This window comes from Clytia hemisphaerica, unplaced genomic scaffold (assembly GCF_902728285.1).
Source record: "Clytia hemisphaerica strain Z4C2 unplaced genomic scaffold, Clytia hemisphaerica genome assembly, whole genome shotgun sequence".
NCBI classification, from domain to species: Eukaryota; Metazoa; Cnidaria; class Hydrozoa; order Leptothecata; family Clytiidae; genus Clytia; species Clytia hemisphaerica.
In genome coordinates, this window is record NW_027104175.1 from 1194542 (window position 1) to 1210802 (window position 16261).

Below are 16261 nucleotides of genomic sequence, written 5' to 3' on the forward strand. Positions count from 1 at the left end.
GAGTTACAAGCTATTTGAGAATTGAAGTTTGGAAATTCACAAGTTGAAAATTCGAAGAAATCAATTTAAAACACTATTTTTATGAAATAGTATTCATTCAATTATTTAACAAATTTACAAAAAATCCATTCAACCGTGAAATTCGTAATAAATATTATCAAAATAATTCCTAACTTAATAAGTATGTACAACTATGTAAAATATCTAAATTTGCCAATAAAAACTTAAGTTCAATAATTTAATAATAGTGACCTAATAATAAATTGAACTAAAAGATAATTCAGATTTGTGAAACTGATGGAAGAAGTTATTTCTATCAAGTTTATATTAAACATTCGGTACGACCAAATACAGTGTGTCCCGAAGAAAGTGGAAAATTTTCTTATAAATTAAAATCCTTATAATTTATGCGAAATTTCATGACTTGTATGAATATGTAATATTTCAATCTCCAAAACCGGATTGAATAGGTTTTGGAATCTTGGGAATTTTAATATATACATATTAATTGAACAGAGAGACCAAAGATCTTATTTCAATTATTATAACAATTTGTCCACTTTCTTTTGGGACAAACAATAGCCTAGGGAATAGATATCAATCTCTTACCAATTTTTTTCCTTATGCCAACGTGAGAATGTATCCGAGATGAATGAAATGGTGAAATGGTCAATGCAAACCTTCAAAGTGTAACAAGTGTAACAAGTGTAACAGATTGATTTTCAAATAACATATTGTTGATAGTTCTTACTTTCGGTCAATAAGATCAACTTTTTGCTTGGTTTTACATAATTAGTATCAATTTTCATCCAAGAGAATGAGGTCTTCTTAAAGAAAAGCGTTAGATTCAACCCATGATCAGCAAGCATTTTCTGGAAACCTTGATCAACTTTTGCCACCGCGTGCATACTAGAGACGTTTGCTGAGCGGAACTCGATTTCAGCTTTTCGTACAAATTTAGCAATGAATTTTTTATGTTTCAACAAAGATGTTTTAAATTGAATGAATCCAGGTAGAAGACAGAAGTAGAAATCGATTTTTTGGTGGAATTGCTGTACTGGTTCAACTGGTTGGAATCCATTGTATTTGACGATTCGCATTCGAATGTAAGCTGACCTTTCATCAATATCCTTGATGGCGATGACCGGATCCAACACAACTCCATTCCATAAGAAACGATTCTCAGTTGCGCTGACGAGTTGTTTATCTTTCGCGATGTATGTATAATGTTTACAAGCATATAACGAGTTATTCATAGGTCGTACAAATCCCCTTGAAGGAGATATGGATGGCGATTTAAGACCACGCAGCTCCCTGCTACCGTGCGATAAAGTGTGATATTTCAAGGTATTAGCAAACCATTGTGAATACCCAGGCCATTTGTTCAATATGCGGTCACATATTGTAAGTTCGTCTGTTAGGAAGGTGACTGAGAGCGATCCTGATCGAATCGACTTAAGGAAGCTTTCAATAATTTGAGGCGTCTGGTAATCAGGATTCCCTTCCAACCATTGGTAAGCAAAGACCAGTAAATGATTCTCGTGTAAAACAAAAGCGTGTTTGGAGCGTAAGAGCGATAGCACCGTTCGGTGATCTAGATTCTTGAATTTCTCTTGTTGAGCAAACTTGAATTCCAAAGGGAAAAGAGCTTCACATAGAAACTTAATACAAGAATCCCAGGTTTTCTTGTACTTCTCGTTACTATCATAAGATTGAAACACTCTGGAGACACATTGTAAGATGGTATTGCACTCCTCTAGCGTCTTGACCGTTTTCTTATCCAATAACTCAAGTCCGAAATCAACAAAACTTGAACACGAAAATCTAGCTGCAATATCCATCACAGACAATAAAGCTGGCAACGAAATATCCACTAGCGTATCTTGGTCATAGAAAGCCTTAACTAGCATTTCCAGATACTTCCCTTCACCTTGGTTGACCTTGATATCGATGGATGACATGCTATTTTCTTTCATTCCAGAATCAACAAATAGTTTCTGGAAATACAAGCTGTTTAAACAGAGGACAAGCGAGTGAACTGGCAAATCAACATACATTTTTCCCTTGGGGAGGGGATGGAGTTGAGATTCTACATTATTCCCAGATGTATTCTGCTTTACAGGGCTTTTTAAAGAACAACTGTTGTCTTTTTTGCTACATATTGGCAATTCTTCTTCTGGGGTCACCAATTTGTTTTGAGGACGTTCATCTTGTTGTTGTTCTTCTCCATCTATCATAGTAATGAAAAGGACAATAATAAACTTTTATTGTTTCAAGAATGCTCAAATATTGTATGGATTACTTAGTATCAAGTCTCCTTTGAAAATTATTCAATCGTTATAGAGCTTTTATCTCAAGTTTTCCAAAACTGGATCAATCAAAATTATTCATGGCATGATATATTGCAAAAACACGATGATTTCTGCGAAATTATATACCTATTCTAATCTTCTTTGAGGGTGAATCTTCCAAATGGGGTTGTTCATTGGCTAAATGTAAAGAATATTTATGTAAATTCAAATATAAAAAGACAAAAGAGTGCGACAAGTCATGATGATGTAATTTTATATTAAATTTTTTAACACCCCTGTCTAAATAAGGATTAGATTAACCCATTGAATAACAACTCGGTGAAAGAATTCCCCAAAATAGTCTCAATTCACGAGTATCAAGTCGTTCAAGCATCAGAAAGAAGGTATTTTTTAAACCTTGTGAAATTTTCCTCCCACGTCCCGTCCAAATACAACAGACATTGCTAGTATCCTGCTATGTTTTATTCCTACAGAGTGAAAATTAATCAACTCCATCGAAGAGCTTCAAAAGTCTACTAGGTACCGAGACGGGGGTGTTTTGTAGGTAGAAGAAGAATAATGAAATAAGGAACATAAAGACATTCTAAAAAAAGGAACTACCCATCTAGTAGCGGCTTGGCTAATACACCAATAAAGAAAACTCGCCAACGTTAACATTGAATTTCCATACAAAAGTTACAATTCAATATCCAGCAATATCTTACTAGGTGCAGATCTCTTCTTTCCAGTCACATCAAACGTTTCTTCGATCTCGATAATTCGTATTCGACGATCACTTAACTTTTCTTCGTTAAAGAAATCTTTCAACCCATGCAAAATCTTTGACATGTTTGATTTTTCTTGTTTCAGCAACTCTCTACCTGTAATAAAGATTATATTTTTTGAAAGTCGCGGGATGGTACGTAAAAGTTTCTTGGCCACTTTGCCAAAGCCAATCTGATAGCAATATAATATTTATTTTTACAAAAAATATATATGAAAATAGAAATCATTTTCTGACGGTTTTCATCAAATTCCATTTACCCCGTAAGGAAACCATATGAAAATACGAATGAATGTATAAAGAAGCTTTAACTCAAAATACAAAATAAACGGAGAGTCGGTTCATGGTTTAAAAAGAAACACCACATACTGTTCAAGAAAATAGATCAAGAAAAAAAGCTTTGTTTTCAATGAGATTTTTCAAAATAGTACACCCAAAGCTAGCTGGGCCAGCGTGATTGATATATTTTTTAAATAATCTTTTCTGTAACTGTGATGCACGATAAAAATTGAAATATCGTCGTATCTGAAAGTTTTCTATTTAATCTTTGCGTATTAAAAGTTTTTAAAGTCAAGACTTCTGTTTCCTTTAACGATAAAAAATTGAAAAGAGAATACCGACTCCACAAACTTTAAAACAAACCCCATGGTAAACCCGTAGCAACAAAATTTTAATATTACATATACACGGAGTTTTATAAAACGTTTTCGTCTCGTTTGATTTCTACAGAGCCAGGACTAACTTTCTCCAAGTAACGTAAGATGAGTGTCTATAGTCGAAAGGTAGACCAAAATGATAATCTGTCTTATTAGCCCCAATGGTGACTCGGAAAAAACAATGTTTTTTTTTTTGACATCAGCAAGAAATCAAAAGATGTCATATTTCATATTAGTAAAGGATGTTACGGTTGACCTTATTATACAGAAATATACAATGATCTCTTTGTTATACTAGGGTGGGGCGTCAAATGTCATAATGGTGGATGTAAACAAATCCCAAATGACTCAAATGATTTTGTTTTCCCAATTCACAGAATATTAACACTTCAAAGAAATTTGGGTCCATGTCTATTGCCATTTCAGAGCAGTTTTTAGTCAAAAATGGAGTTTTTGCTTGAAATGTTGCATTTTAGCCAGTTTTAGCACATATTTCAATTCCATAATGGCGGACATACCCTTATCCTAAACCCAAAGAATTTTGATTTCCCTGGAGTATTTCCAGAAGGCTATCACTGCAAAAAGATTTTAGGTTCATGTTTATTGCCATTTTCAAGATTTTACCAGTCAAAAATGGGATTTTTGCTTGAAATATTGCGTTTTAGCAGGAATTTCAATCCCAAAATGGTGGATATACCCAAATCCAAAACCCAGATGATTTTGATTTTCCTGCAGTATTTCCAGAATACTATCACTGCAAGAAAATTCGGGCCCATGTCTATTGTTATTTTAGAGAATTTTTCAGTTCAAATTTGGGTTTTTGCCTGAAAAATGGCTCTTAGCAGGGATTTTATTTCCATAATGGCGGACATAGACGCATCCCAGACCCAAATGATTTTGATTTCCCTGGAGTATCTCCAGAATACTATCACTGCATATTTCAATTTTGGACTTCTGACCTTAAAAATTGCGCACAATGCCTCACAATAGGTTAAATTTTCATAAAAAAACACTACATCTTGAATTTTTTGACTTTGCCCCAAAAATGACTGTTGACCCCCTACCCTAGTTATACTGTATAAAAAAACGAGAAACTCGTTCTACAACACTTCCTTTATTATCAAACCTTTTAACAACGGCTCGAAGTAAAGTATCCTTTTCAAATTCTATCGAAAATTGGTCAAAATTGGTCGAATTTGTCTCAATAAGGGTCGTAAAATTCAAAAGATTTTCCTTATTTTTCTCCTTTTTAGTCCCGGTCCCAGTAAGGGTCCAAGGGTCGAAAGTCGGGCGGCACCCCCCTCCCCCGTCAGATCGCAACCCTAGTACCGCCGGGCCTTTACTTACCGTAGATAGCTATCGAAAGAGGAGCCTTCGGGTCGCCTCCGACTGCGGTCGCAGACTTACTTAGCACCGCATCTTGAGCTTACGGCCAAAATAAGGCCTATAAACGCCAAAACTCGTAAAAAATTGCCAAAAATTGCCAAATGGCAAATGAACGTGTTTCAAGTTAAATACCCCTGTCTCATAGCCCCAGTGGAACATTTTTCCTCAGTGGGATAAAAATGACTATCGAAATCCTAATGGGGATATACTTAACTTTTAAAATTTTTATTCTAAATATGTTCTTTCCTCATTTTTTGAGTATTTTTGTCAATTTTCCTTTAAAAATCAGGTATTTAAAAGCCCACAAAAAGCCTTAAAATGTTCTTAACTTGTTTCTAGGATTATCAATTCTTGAAATTTGGACTAAAATTTTGGCTAAATTTTGGCTGAAATTAGTCATAAATTTCGAAGTTCAGTCTCTCTAAATCTAAATAAAGGGTCGATTTTCAAACTTTGGCTCCGACGACATACCCGTAATCTAATCTTGCAAACCAAATAGGCCAAATACCCCCTCCCCCGGGGATGAACGGAAGAAATATACTGAAAGGTCAAACAGCCTACCTTCGAAATTCAAGATAAAATCAAAATCTACCAACAGATCCAGATAGAAAAGATAATCAGCTGATTCTCAGTATGCTCTTCAAAATTTTGCAGAAAAAAAATGTTTGTTTACATTTTCGCGGGTGATCTCACTGTTTACAATGTTTGAAATGCAAAGTAGATATCCGTGTGTTAATATATGAAAAAGCTGGCTTAATACCGAAATATATACCATATATAGTATTCATATCATTTTTATGTAAGTTTTAAATAATTAATGCTCAAAATTATTACAGTTTTTTCCAGATTTACAAACAAAACTAAAATAAAAAAACCCTACTAATTTCTTATGCTTTTTCTAAAAAGGTTTCACTGGATGCGAGATTACAAGCGCGGGAAATAAGCGTGTGAAAACGAAAGTATGTGCAGTGGACATTTTTAATTTCCAAGCTCTGATAGCTGCTCTGCCTGATCTACTCCTGGTTTTGTTTTATGTTTTTCGCAAGAACTATTTCCTTACTTTTTTATGTTTTACCACTTAAATGCTGGAGTGCATAATTATTCAATATGGCTGCCTCTTAAAAAAAGGTCTATTAAATTCTACTTGCACTGAAACTGATCATCCTTGCTCACTTCTTCTCAGTCAGTGTCTGTACCAAAACCTTGCTGCCTTTGTGCAGTTTTTGCCTTGCTGGAGCTAGCTACCTGCGATGGTTGCAATGATGGGAACAATGGATTTCTTTATGACAACAGCCTTTGATTTTTCCTATAGAATTACTGTAAAATATTCAAACATAAAGTTGAACAAGGATTCGAGTGAGAGCTACATACACCTGAATCAAGAAGTTCCCAAGACTAGACGGTGTCAATCGAATTAACTGGACACTGTATTAATTGAACACAATAAAAAACAATCTAATAATTGTGATTCGATTGTTAAACGCAATCTTATTGAGGACCCTCCCGGCCCGCCGGAAACGTCCAGACCAGGCTGGAATTAGTGAACAGCACTCCAAATTACTTTTGGCGTATTGGCGTAAGGAGTGAATATAAAGTAAGATATTGAATATAAAGTAAGATATTGGCGTAAGTCAAAGCTATTCAAGATGAGAGAAGCACCGCCTTTCTAATGCCCGATTTCATTACGCCAGGTTTTTTAAACCTGGGATATGTAATAGCGGAGCTGGATGGAGGACGAGAATTTTTTAGCGGATTGCTTCTTTGTCTTTTCTATTGTAAACTGTTCATAATAGAAATCCATCTCTGTCCCCTCGAGTGTTCTGTTTTTATAAGAAAAATTAAGCAGACAAAGTATTCATGCAGTACGTTTGCACATATTTTGCTATGATGTTCCCGCTTTTCTCATCAAAATACTATTTGCAGAACCTTATTCCTTGCAAATGAAATCTAATTTTATGAGCGTGTGTTATAAATTTGAGAAGTTTTCATGATTATTTCCTCTTTAAAAACTTTGGATATAAATACTTAGTTTAGCAAACTTTATTTTAATTTATTCTTCATTAGATAACAAAATTCTTAAAAAAAAATAAATATTTATAAATAATTTATATACTATTGTCGTATGAAGTTAATGAGTTTTATTTCAAAACTAATAGTTTCACGCCGTGGAGACGATCATCAGTCGAAAATAAAATTTTAAAAAACTAAAGTTTGTTTTGAATGTTTACGAAGAACTATGTACTGGCTTCTTTTGACAACAATTCTTTCTTGGACATTACCTTGAACCTAATTGATGGTACGTTCAAACCATACTTAAAGCCAGACAACAAGCTTCAATACATCAACACTCAATCAAACCATCCTCCCAGTGTCATTAAACAGATCCTAAAAACGATCAAGCAACGACTGTCAAACCACTCGTCCAACAAAAATTTTTTCGACAATTAGCCAAGAAACCTTACGAGAAAGCACTAAAGGACAGCGGTTACACCGTCACGCTTACTTACAATCCAACCAACGTGAACGCAAAAAACCGCCCAAAAAACGAAAGTGAAAGATCACTTGGTTCAATCCTCCATACAATCAAAATGTCGAAACCAAAATCGCCCGTAAATTCCTGCAGCTCATTGACAAGCATTTTCCTAAACACCATAAATTTAACAAGATCTTTAATCGCAACACCGTCAAAGTGAGTTACAGCTGTACCAGAAACATCAAATCAATAATCCAAAGTCATAACAAAAACATCCTCAAACGCGACAACGGTGAAGATGACGCACGGACATGTAACTGTAGGCAGTTAGTCACACTAGCGTCCCGCCAAAATGCATATCAAAGATTAATGCTGCGAAAGCTCTATATCGTTTACTTGACTCTCAAGCAAAAAAATGTGCCGCAAAACTTCTAAAGGGATTCATGAAAAAATAACCCGGCGCTTTTTAATAAAATTAACATTTTCAAAAACTTTGAGAAATTGCCTAAAATTTGAGCCATAGATGAAAAAATTTGAGCCAAGCCAACCTTGAAAACTAATTTAACGATCAACTTCCCAAGAAAAAGATCTACGGGGGAGGCGGAACCCACCTAGATCCGCACACCGCCGGGTAGGCTGTTTCCCGGAAATTTTGCCGGACCTCAAACAATGATCCATTTACATGTGCGGAATTATTTTTACTTTAGCGTATAAACAAGGCCTTAAAAATTGAAGCGCTGTCTCGGGAATTGAAGGACAAAATTTGGTTGGTTGATATTTGGCTGCTGCACGTTCGCAATCTGTCATTTTGTCTCATTTTAAGTTTTCAAGTTTTAATTGATTGTCTTGGGATCTTGAACTTGATTCAGGTAACTCTCATCCTTGTTGTTAAAATACATCCTGTAGATGACTGATGTTTTTTTTCTGAAAGATTAATTTCCTAGTGTGACTAACTGGTAGGGATAAGCATTCATGTCCCCTCAACGGCTCCTGCTTGGTCGAGCGATCAGTGTATCAAGCGACAGTGACCTGTGACGATGAACCGGAATATGGTGAAAGATTTTATATTGGACTGGCAGAACCCAAATTTAAGAAACGCTTCGCAAACCACAAGTCTTCATTCGCAAATGAGAAGTACGAAAAGGAGACAGAACTTTCTAAGGAAATTTGGAGGTTGAAACGTAAAAACCGACACCCAAAGATTACTTGGAAAACAATCCGTCGTTGTCCGCCCTTCAACCGTGCCTCGGTAAAATGTTCACTTTGTCTCAGTGAAAAGTTTGAAATTGCAACATTCAACCAGCCCGACAAGCTGTTGAACTCCAGAACTTCATACGACAATAGTATATATATGCTTCCGATTCCGATTGGTCAAGCACTCTTCTGATGAATGAGAGTTCAACTCAACAAGAAGTTAAGTAATTTATAAAGTGTTATAATAGCCTGGATATCCAGCCCGTAAACTTTTTTTTTGATTTTGATATTTCTTATGTTTACGGTCTGGTTTACCTAGATTGTCTGCATTCTGATCTGAGGATGATTATGTGGATATTCTGATTGGTTGGGTCCAAGCGAATCAGAGATCTGAATGGTGGAACGCATATAAGAAATTATGCGAGCCGACTTGAAGTGTCCGCCTAAGTATATGGATGGATCGCGCGGGCAATCAGCAAGGCTGATTTGCAAATCTCCCTGACTTTTCTTCTTCGAAGTAAAAACAATAGAATCCCTAATTATCTCCCTTGGGCAGTTAGTCACACTAGCGTCCCACCAAAATGCGTATCAAAGATTAATGCTGCGAAAGCGCTATATTGTTTACTTGACTCTCAAGCAAAAAAATGCACCACAAAACTTCTAAAGAGATTCATGAAAAAATAACCCAGCGCTTTTTAATGAAATTAACATTTTCAAAAACTTTGAGAAATTGCCTAAAATTTGAGCAATAGATGAAAAAATTTGAGCCAAGCCAACCTTGAAAACTAATTTGAAGATCAACTTCCCAAGAAAAAGATCTACGGGGGAGGCGGAACCCACCTAGATCCGCGAACTGGAAACTATCTCCCGGAAATTTTGCCGGACCTCAAACAATGACCCATTTACATGTGCGTAATTGTTTTTACTTTAGAATATAAACAATGCCTTAAAAATCGAGGCGCTGTCTCAGGAATTGAATGACAAATTTTGGTTGGCTGATTTTGGCAGTTTGGCTGCTGCACGTTTTATTTTGTTTCCAACTTTCAAGTTTTAATTAATATTGTCTTGCGAACTTGATTCAGGTAACTCTCATCCTTGTTGTTGAAATGTATCCTGTAGATGACTGATGTTGTTTTTTCTGAAAGCTAGATTTCCTAGTGTGACTAACTGTTGGGTGTTTGACCACGCATCCAAATAAAAATAACAATAATGGTAGGGAAAAAGTGGGTGGGAAGATCAAAACATATATTTTCTTTTCATACTTGCTTAGATATTCTTGTTTTAATCTTCTTAATGACTTGGTTGCATCGTGTAAAGAACTAAAGGTATATCTTTATTTTGCTTCAATTCTTCTTTTCTGTTTGCCAATCTTGTAGTGCTGTTTTGGGTTGGAAGTTTTGTTTTGATAATTTTTTTTCTCTAAAATTCACTTTACACTTTCTGTCTAACAGACTTTCCACCACACTGTCTATACTTTATGGTCAAGGCTGCCATTCTAAATTGATTTATCACTGCTGGGGTACCATCTTGAAATTATGCATGTCATTATGTGCTTATATTTATTTGCAGCCATGGGATTCATGCAGGAAAATCTGTCAACAGGGGTTCACCTGATTTCTAGGTGAACCAAGCTCTATAATTTTAGATCTTTGTTTGGCTGAGGTAAAACTTATTTTTTCTAAAATTTTGAGCTTGGATATCCAGCCTAAGTGTTATAAACGCAATTTGTACTTAGGTGGCCGCATCTTTTTGATTAGCTAGACTATAAGGCAGTCTCCCTCCATATATTTTTTTGTGCATATCATCACTTGTATCTTTTTTGTAGTGTTAAATCTAAATGGTAAATAAATACTTACTTACTTACTTACTTACAAATATTGTTTCAATTGACTGGAATTTTTTTCCATAATCAGACATCACTATCTGAAAATATCAGTTAGAAAGTGAGGCAGTTAGCCACACTAGCGTCCCGCCAAAATGCGTATCAAAGATTAATGCTGCGAAAGCGCTATATCGTTTACTTGACTCTCAAGCAAAAAAATGCACTGCAAAACTTCTAAAGGGATTCACGAAAAAATAACCCGGCGCTTTTTAATGAAATTAACATTTTCAAAAACTTTGAGAAATTGCCTAAAATTTGAGCCATAGATGAAAAAATTTGAGCCAAGCCAACCTTGAAAACTAATTTGAAGATCAACTTCCCAAGAAAAAGATCTATGGGGGAGGCGGAACCTTCCTAGATCCGCGCACTGCCGGATAGGCTATCTCCTGGAAATTTTGCCGGATCTCAAACAATGACCCATTTACATGTGCATAATTGTTTTTACTCTAGCGTATATACAAGGCCTTAAAAATCGAAGCGCTGTCTCAGGAATTGAAAGACAAATTTTGGTTGGCTGATTTTGGCAGTTTGGCTGCTGCACGTTTTATTTTGTTTCCAACTTTCAAGTTTTAATTAATATTGTCTTGCGAACTTGATTCAGGTAACTCTCATCCTTGTTGTTGAAATGTATCCTGTAAATGACTGATGTTGTTTTTTCTGAAAGCTAGATTTCCTAGTGTGGTGTAGCGCAGTATTTCAAATGAAAAAGTGCTATTCAGATCTTACAGAAGAAATTTCTTATAAATTTACTAATGAAAACAATATTTTTCATTTTCTTAAATTGTCATTGTCCCGTCTGTAACCCACAAATTTCAAATGCCTCGAAAATAAGAAAAATTAGATCTGGATGTAGATATAATGGGGGAAATGTTGCTTTGTTGAAATTTCAAAGGAAAGTATGGAAAACCTATGCAAAAAACACTAATATAAAACTTACATGCATAATTGGAATAATATTAAAATGCAATCTTGTAGAAGGAAGATCAATTTTGTTTCTCTTGAAAACTAGAAATAATTATATCATCTTATCTCTTGGAACAAATACTTCAAAAATCCATAACATTAGACATAAACTGGAGCTGGAAAGTCATCAGTGGAGGTGTAAAAATAATCCTTATTCAGCTGATGATAAAATTATTCTCCTGTGAATAGCACAGCAAAATGATGTCATATTGCAAATCAAAACATTGATCTGAATCCCCTGATTTATAACGTCAAAAAACTTGTAGTGTAGTGCTGGAACTGGTAGACAGGGCTTGAAATAATGGTCAGAAATTACTCTGTGTCCTCCAACCCAAAAATCGTGATTGTCAAACTTATTAAGCAACCCTACCCTTGTCTGACCCACTTGAAATCGTTATTTTGAGCCTTGCTAGGGGCCTAGTTAATTAATTGATCATTTTGAAGCATCTATTACAACAACTAATAGGTCCCATACCACCCTAGATCTAAGATTAATACCATAACAAGGCTGGTCCAAGCACTTATATTGCCTAGGGAGTCACATTTTGAGCTTCAATTTCTAAAGCTCCAGAGAGCTCCATTTTCTAAAATCAGTAGAAATCATCATCCTTTCTGTAGTAGAATTTACAATTAATTTTAGAATAAGAGTGTTTTTGGATTTTTCTGTTGGATTAAATTCAAAACCTTTTTAACAGATAACTCTTCCTAATGTATTTTTATTATTTTTTTCTTTAAAAGAGTGTTAATTCAGAAAATGAAAAGTAAAGAAGCCATTTATTATTTGTTGGACCCAAAAAGACAAAAGAATGCATCTAAAATTGTTGCTTCTGTCAAATTTGAAAAGGTAAGTTTTAATTTCTTACCATGATTGTTCTTGCTGAGCCCAAACAATAAATATTTTCTATGTTCAATATGTTTTTCTCAATCCATAATCTAGAGGTTAATTGAATATTTAACACTATTTTGCTTGCTTTGATAGACTTTGGAGATCCTAGAGGAGTGTTTTAAAGAAGAAAATGATGATAAACCAGTTGTCATTCTAAGAGGAGTTTTCGTAGGTAGGATCTATTGATTTTTACCATGGAAGACAAATAATTTTTACCATAATGTATAGAGAAAGAGAGGAGATCAAAGACTTCAGTATTTTAGGTCAGACCCACTTCGTGCTCTCAGCTCAGTCACTTCATATATACAATTTTTCTTTTTTAGATTAAATTTGTTTCATCCAGCCTTTCCCAATTACTGGATTATTATTTTTTGCTATCAACAACAGCCTTAATGCAAATGCTGAATTCACACTTATGAAATGCTAATTGTAAACTTTAAGCTAAATATTTTACTTCCACATTCCTACTACTTCTAAGGTCTAGGGAGGATCCAATATTCCTACTCCAATATTCCTTCTCCCAAGGTCTAGATTCCAATATTACTGCTTTCAATATTCTTACTTTCAAGGTCTAGAGTCTGACGAAGAATGTCATGTCAAAAGATTGAAAATCATAAAGAAGATAATTGGACTTTCAAATACAAATGAAATGGAAACCAAAGTGACAAATGATTTGGTTGGCTTCCTAGCAGTTGAGGTTTGGAAATAAAAATCTAAAAGCTGGAAAAGGAGAAGGAAGATATCTGAAGAGCTGAAGTGAAAATAAAATTTTGCCAAAATCCACTGGTTACATATTTCTAACATACAAGAAGAATTTATAATGATTTCTTCAAAGAAAAAAGAACCAATTCTTTTATCATCTCACTTGTGTTTATTCTGACATTATTCCCAAATGTTATTTTCGTTTCATTATTTAGCTTGATAAGATCCCACTAAAAGAGTTGGTTGAACTGATTGGATTTTTTCTGGAACTGGTGGCAAAAGGTGCTATTTCAAATAGCAAGTAAGAATTAGAATTCTTTCACTTATAAGTAAAGTGTCGTTTTATGAAATTCATAAATTTTATGAAATCCTTTGCCAAAATTTATAATATACAGAAAGAAAGAAAGAAAGTATACAGAAAGCAGGATAAAGGCTTCATTCTACATAATCTGTCCCTTATGAGGTTATGTTTTTACCTTGTTAACTAATAATTATGGACGTGGACGTGTATTTTTTCTGATATTCTTGTTTTAGAAACTTGGAAATCTTTTCAAAATCGTTGTCAATTGTTAGTGTAGCATCCCAAATCACTCATAAAGGTAATTGACAATAGAAATAAAAACCTAGTCTCTTTCTTACTCCTAAATGAATGCATTTTATTAGTTTCTAAATACAGAGCTACATTTTATAAAGTATTATAGGTTTGATAATGTTAGTACTCACATTCAATTCAGCCAGGCTGGGCCAGACACATAGAAACTGCTCAAAGTGTAATCAAGCTGAGAACATTTTCACATTTTCTGGATCGAAACTTTCATTTTTCTGATATTTCCTTTATTTCTTTAATTTTTCCTTAGAGACTATTTACACAGGAGAACATTACCATTCATTTGTCATTCAAGAAGTCTGTGAACGAGAGTAAGTACCAAATATACAAATATCTTATTCATTGTGCTTTACTTATGTATGCAAACCTGTTCCAATTTTGTTTCAAATATATTCCTTATTGATAATAGTTTCAACCTGTTTACTTTTAAAGATGGAAGAAAGAAATGATCCTACCACTCTTAACAGCTTTCAGGTGCGTTATTTATTATTGCCCAATTGTCATTAACATTCAAAACTAAACTATAATTACAATGATAACCAGGAGAGCTGTATCTATTGACAAATTTTGTTAATTCTTTTTACAGGGAAATCGAATTAAAGGAAGAAAGCTTGAAGACAGTCATCCAAAAGGTCTTAGAGTGAGTTCTATTTTCCTGTTACCAATGTATTACTTGTTAGGTCGAATGTTCCAAATTAATCACTCTGGATCTATATGTATCATTTTGAATTTTACCCCGAAATGATCACTTTTTATCTGTCTCATGAAATTGCTGATAGCGATGTTAAGAAACTGTGCATTCCTCCTGCTTTTCTCTATTGGAATGGTTTAATTCCAGAATTGGAGGCTATGTAACAGGAAAACTCTCTCTTTCCTCAGTCACTTTTTATAAGAATGAACATCTTTTTTTTATTGGAAGCATGATATAAACTGTTACACTTTGATAGTTCGAATAATGTTGTTCATATTTTAGAAGCTTCAATGATATGCCATTAGAAGAAATACCATCACTGATATATCAAGTACTCTTGTTAAGTGTCAAGGTAAAAGAATCTTAAAACCTACTAAGAAAAAACGTGTATGTGTTTCCTAAGAAATTTTATTCAGGTTATCATTATCAGGTATTCCAATTTTTCGTTTGTCTCCTTCAAGCTTCACATGTATTACAATAATGTGTATACTGGTATGGTCAAAATGTTTTGCTGCTCTACCACCCAAATCTCCTGATTGAAGATAGTTGGACAGAAAATCCTATTTCGTTTCATATTATATTCTTTATCTCCTCTCATTCAGTGCCAATGCATTTCCTCACTATTAAGGCGGATTAATTCCGGCTCAATAAAAAGAATAAAGAGGGTATCTTTTTTCTGTCCCTTCGTTTTCGTGGTACTGAGGTGATATAGTTTGATATGATGTGACTAGTCAGGGTTCAGTTAGGCCGTGATGAGTAAGTTCCAATAAGGACGAATTCATATGCTGCCTTGTCATCCAGAGTGAATATAGCTGGACATTCTTGTAATTCTAAATCCTGTAATTCTTCCAGGGCTGCAAAATGGATGTCCTTGATGGTATCATCACATTTTTTCATCAACAATCTGACAGACTATCTGAAGGAGAGCAACAACATGCTATATTGAGAGACGAAGATGAAATTGAAAAGAACAAGAAAGAATTATTGTCGGTTGAAGGCACCTCTTTACTTCATGTCATGTTTGCTGTTAAGCAAGATCAATCTCTTGGTAGAGAATTCGTTAAATATCTAAAGGTACTGCATGAATAGTATATCTTGTAATGACAAAAACAATGAGAACACTGAAGATATTGAAAAATACGACTCAAAAAGTGATGTTTTTTATATACAGTAACAAAATTGGCACTTTAAGACAAACTTAGCCTTAAAATCGTCCAAAGAGCAGTGACTGAATTTGAAGTCTTTCACAAAATATGGATTTTAAATATTCTTGTGACAATAGTATCTCTTTCAGTGACGATACATTGCTTGATAAACCTTTTCTCTATCGATATTAGTGTTTAGATCTTACCAAATTAGCGTTTAACGCTGTTTAATGAAGTTTAATAGCAAATTTTATTTATTATATTTTGTGTAGGGTAAAGGCGATGGTGATCAACATAAAGTATCCTCGCCTTTTTCGATCGCACTCATTCTTTCCATGACTCAAGTTCATCGCTTGGAAGAACAGGTAATAATGCCATTAGAATATTATTACAAATTTGACTTCTCAAAACTAACATGCTACATTTCTTGAAAAGCTCATTTTCACAACAATGAGCTTTTGAAATTTTAGATTCAGGGAAATAAAGTTCTTCTTCTTCTGCTTTGTAGAACTAGGTTTAAACTATACCATTGTAGATACTTTTAAACTTGCTTTCATTTAATGAAAATTTTCACTCGGATGATATTTCGCGTCTCTTAATC

General features: G+C 34.4%; 3 protein-coding genes across 4 annotated transcripts in view; 1 reads left to right on the forward strand and 2 right to left on the reverse strand.

Moving 5' to 3' along the window:
- Positions 1–16261, reverse strand: part of LOC136814452 (uncharacterized) — a 792139-nt gene that overhangs the window by 74068 nt on the left and 701810 nt on the right. The window lies entirely within an intron of this gene.
- Positions 701–5768, reverse strand: LOC136814454 (uncharacterized). 2 transcript variants are annotated; one of them, XM_067071003.1, is made up of 4 exons: positions 5679–5768; positions 3017–3168; positions 2439–2489; positions 701–2230 (listed from the first exon to the last, which is right to left on the reverse strand). In XM_067071003.1, the coding sequence occupies exons 2-4, from the start codon at positions 3138–3140 to the stop codon at positions 723–725; spliced, it is 1683 nt and encodes a 560-aa protein (XP_066927104.1). In that variant the 5' UTR covers positions 3141–3168; positions 5679–5768; the 3' UTR covers positions 701–722. The 2 variants fall into 2 exon arrangements, with proteins under 2 accessions (XP_066927104.1, XP_066927103.1); XM_067071002.1 differs by having other exon boundaries at positions 3017–3172; positions 5679–5764.
- LOC136814445 (Fanconi anemia group I protein-like) overlaps positions 12368–16261 on the forward strand; it is a 62811-nt gene continuing 58917 nt past the window's right edge. Inside the window, exons 1-11 of the mRNA XM_067070993.1 lie at positions 12368–12473; positions 12609–12687; positions 13085–13212; positions 13433–13518; positions 13752–13816; positions 14075–14135; positions 14257–14298; positions 14411–14464; positions 14798–14867; positions 15368–15589; positions 15933–16025. Of these exons, the coding sequence (XP_066927094.1) occupies positions 12384–12473; positions 12609–12687; positions 13085–13212; positions 13433–13518; positions 13752–13816; positions 14075–14135; positions 14257–14298; positions 14411–14464; positions 14798–14867; positions 15368–15589; positions 15933–16025 (990 nt within the window). The 5' untranslated portion in view covers positions 12368–12383. The remainder of the gene's footprint in view (positions 12474–12608; positions 12688–13084; positions 13213–13432; positions 13519–13751; positions 13817–14074; positions 14136–14256; positions 14299–14410; positions 14465–14797; positions 14868–15367; positions 15590–15932; positions 16026–16261) is intronic.

What these genes read in the sequence shown, in the direction of transcription:
- LOC136814454 (XM_067071003.1), bottom strand. Translation starts at nt 3,140, where the DNA reads ATGTCAAAGATTTTGCATGGGTTGAAAGATTTCTTTAACGAAGAAAAG. An exon ending in AAAGAAGAGATCTGCACCTA is followed by an intron (nt 2,490 to 3,016) that starts GTAAGATATTGC and finishes CTTTACATTTAG; the next exon opens with CCAATGAACAACCCCATTTG. An exon ending in CTCAAAGAAGATTAGAATAG is followed by an intron (nt 2,231 to 2,438) that starts GTATATAATTTC and finishes TTACTATGATAG; the next exon opens with ATGGAGAAGAACAACAACAA.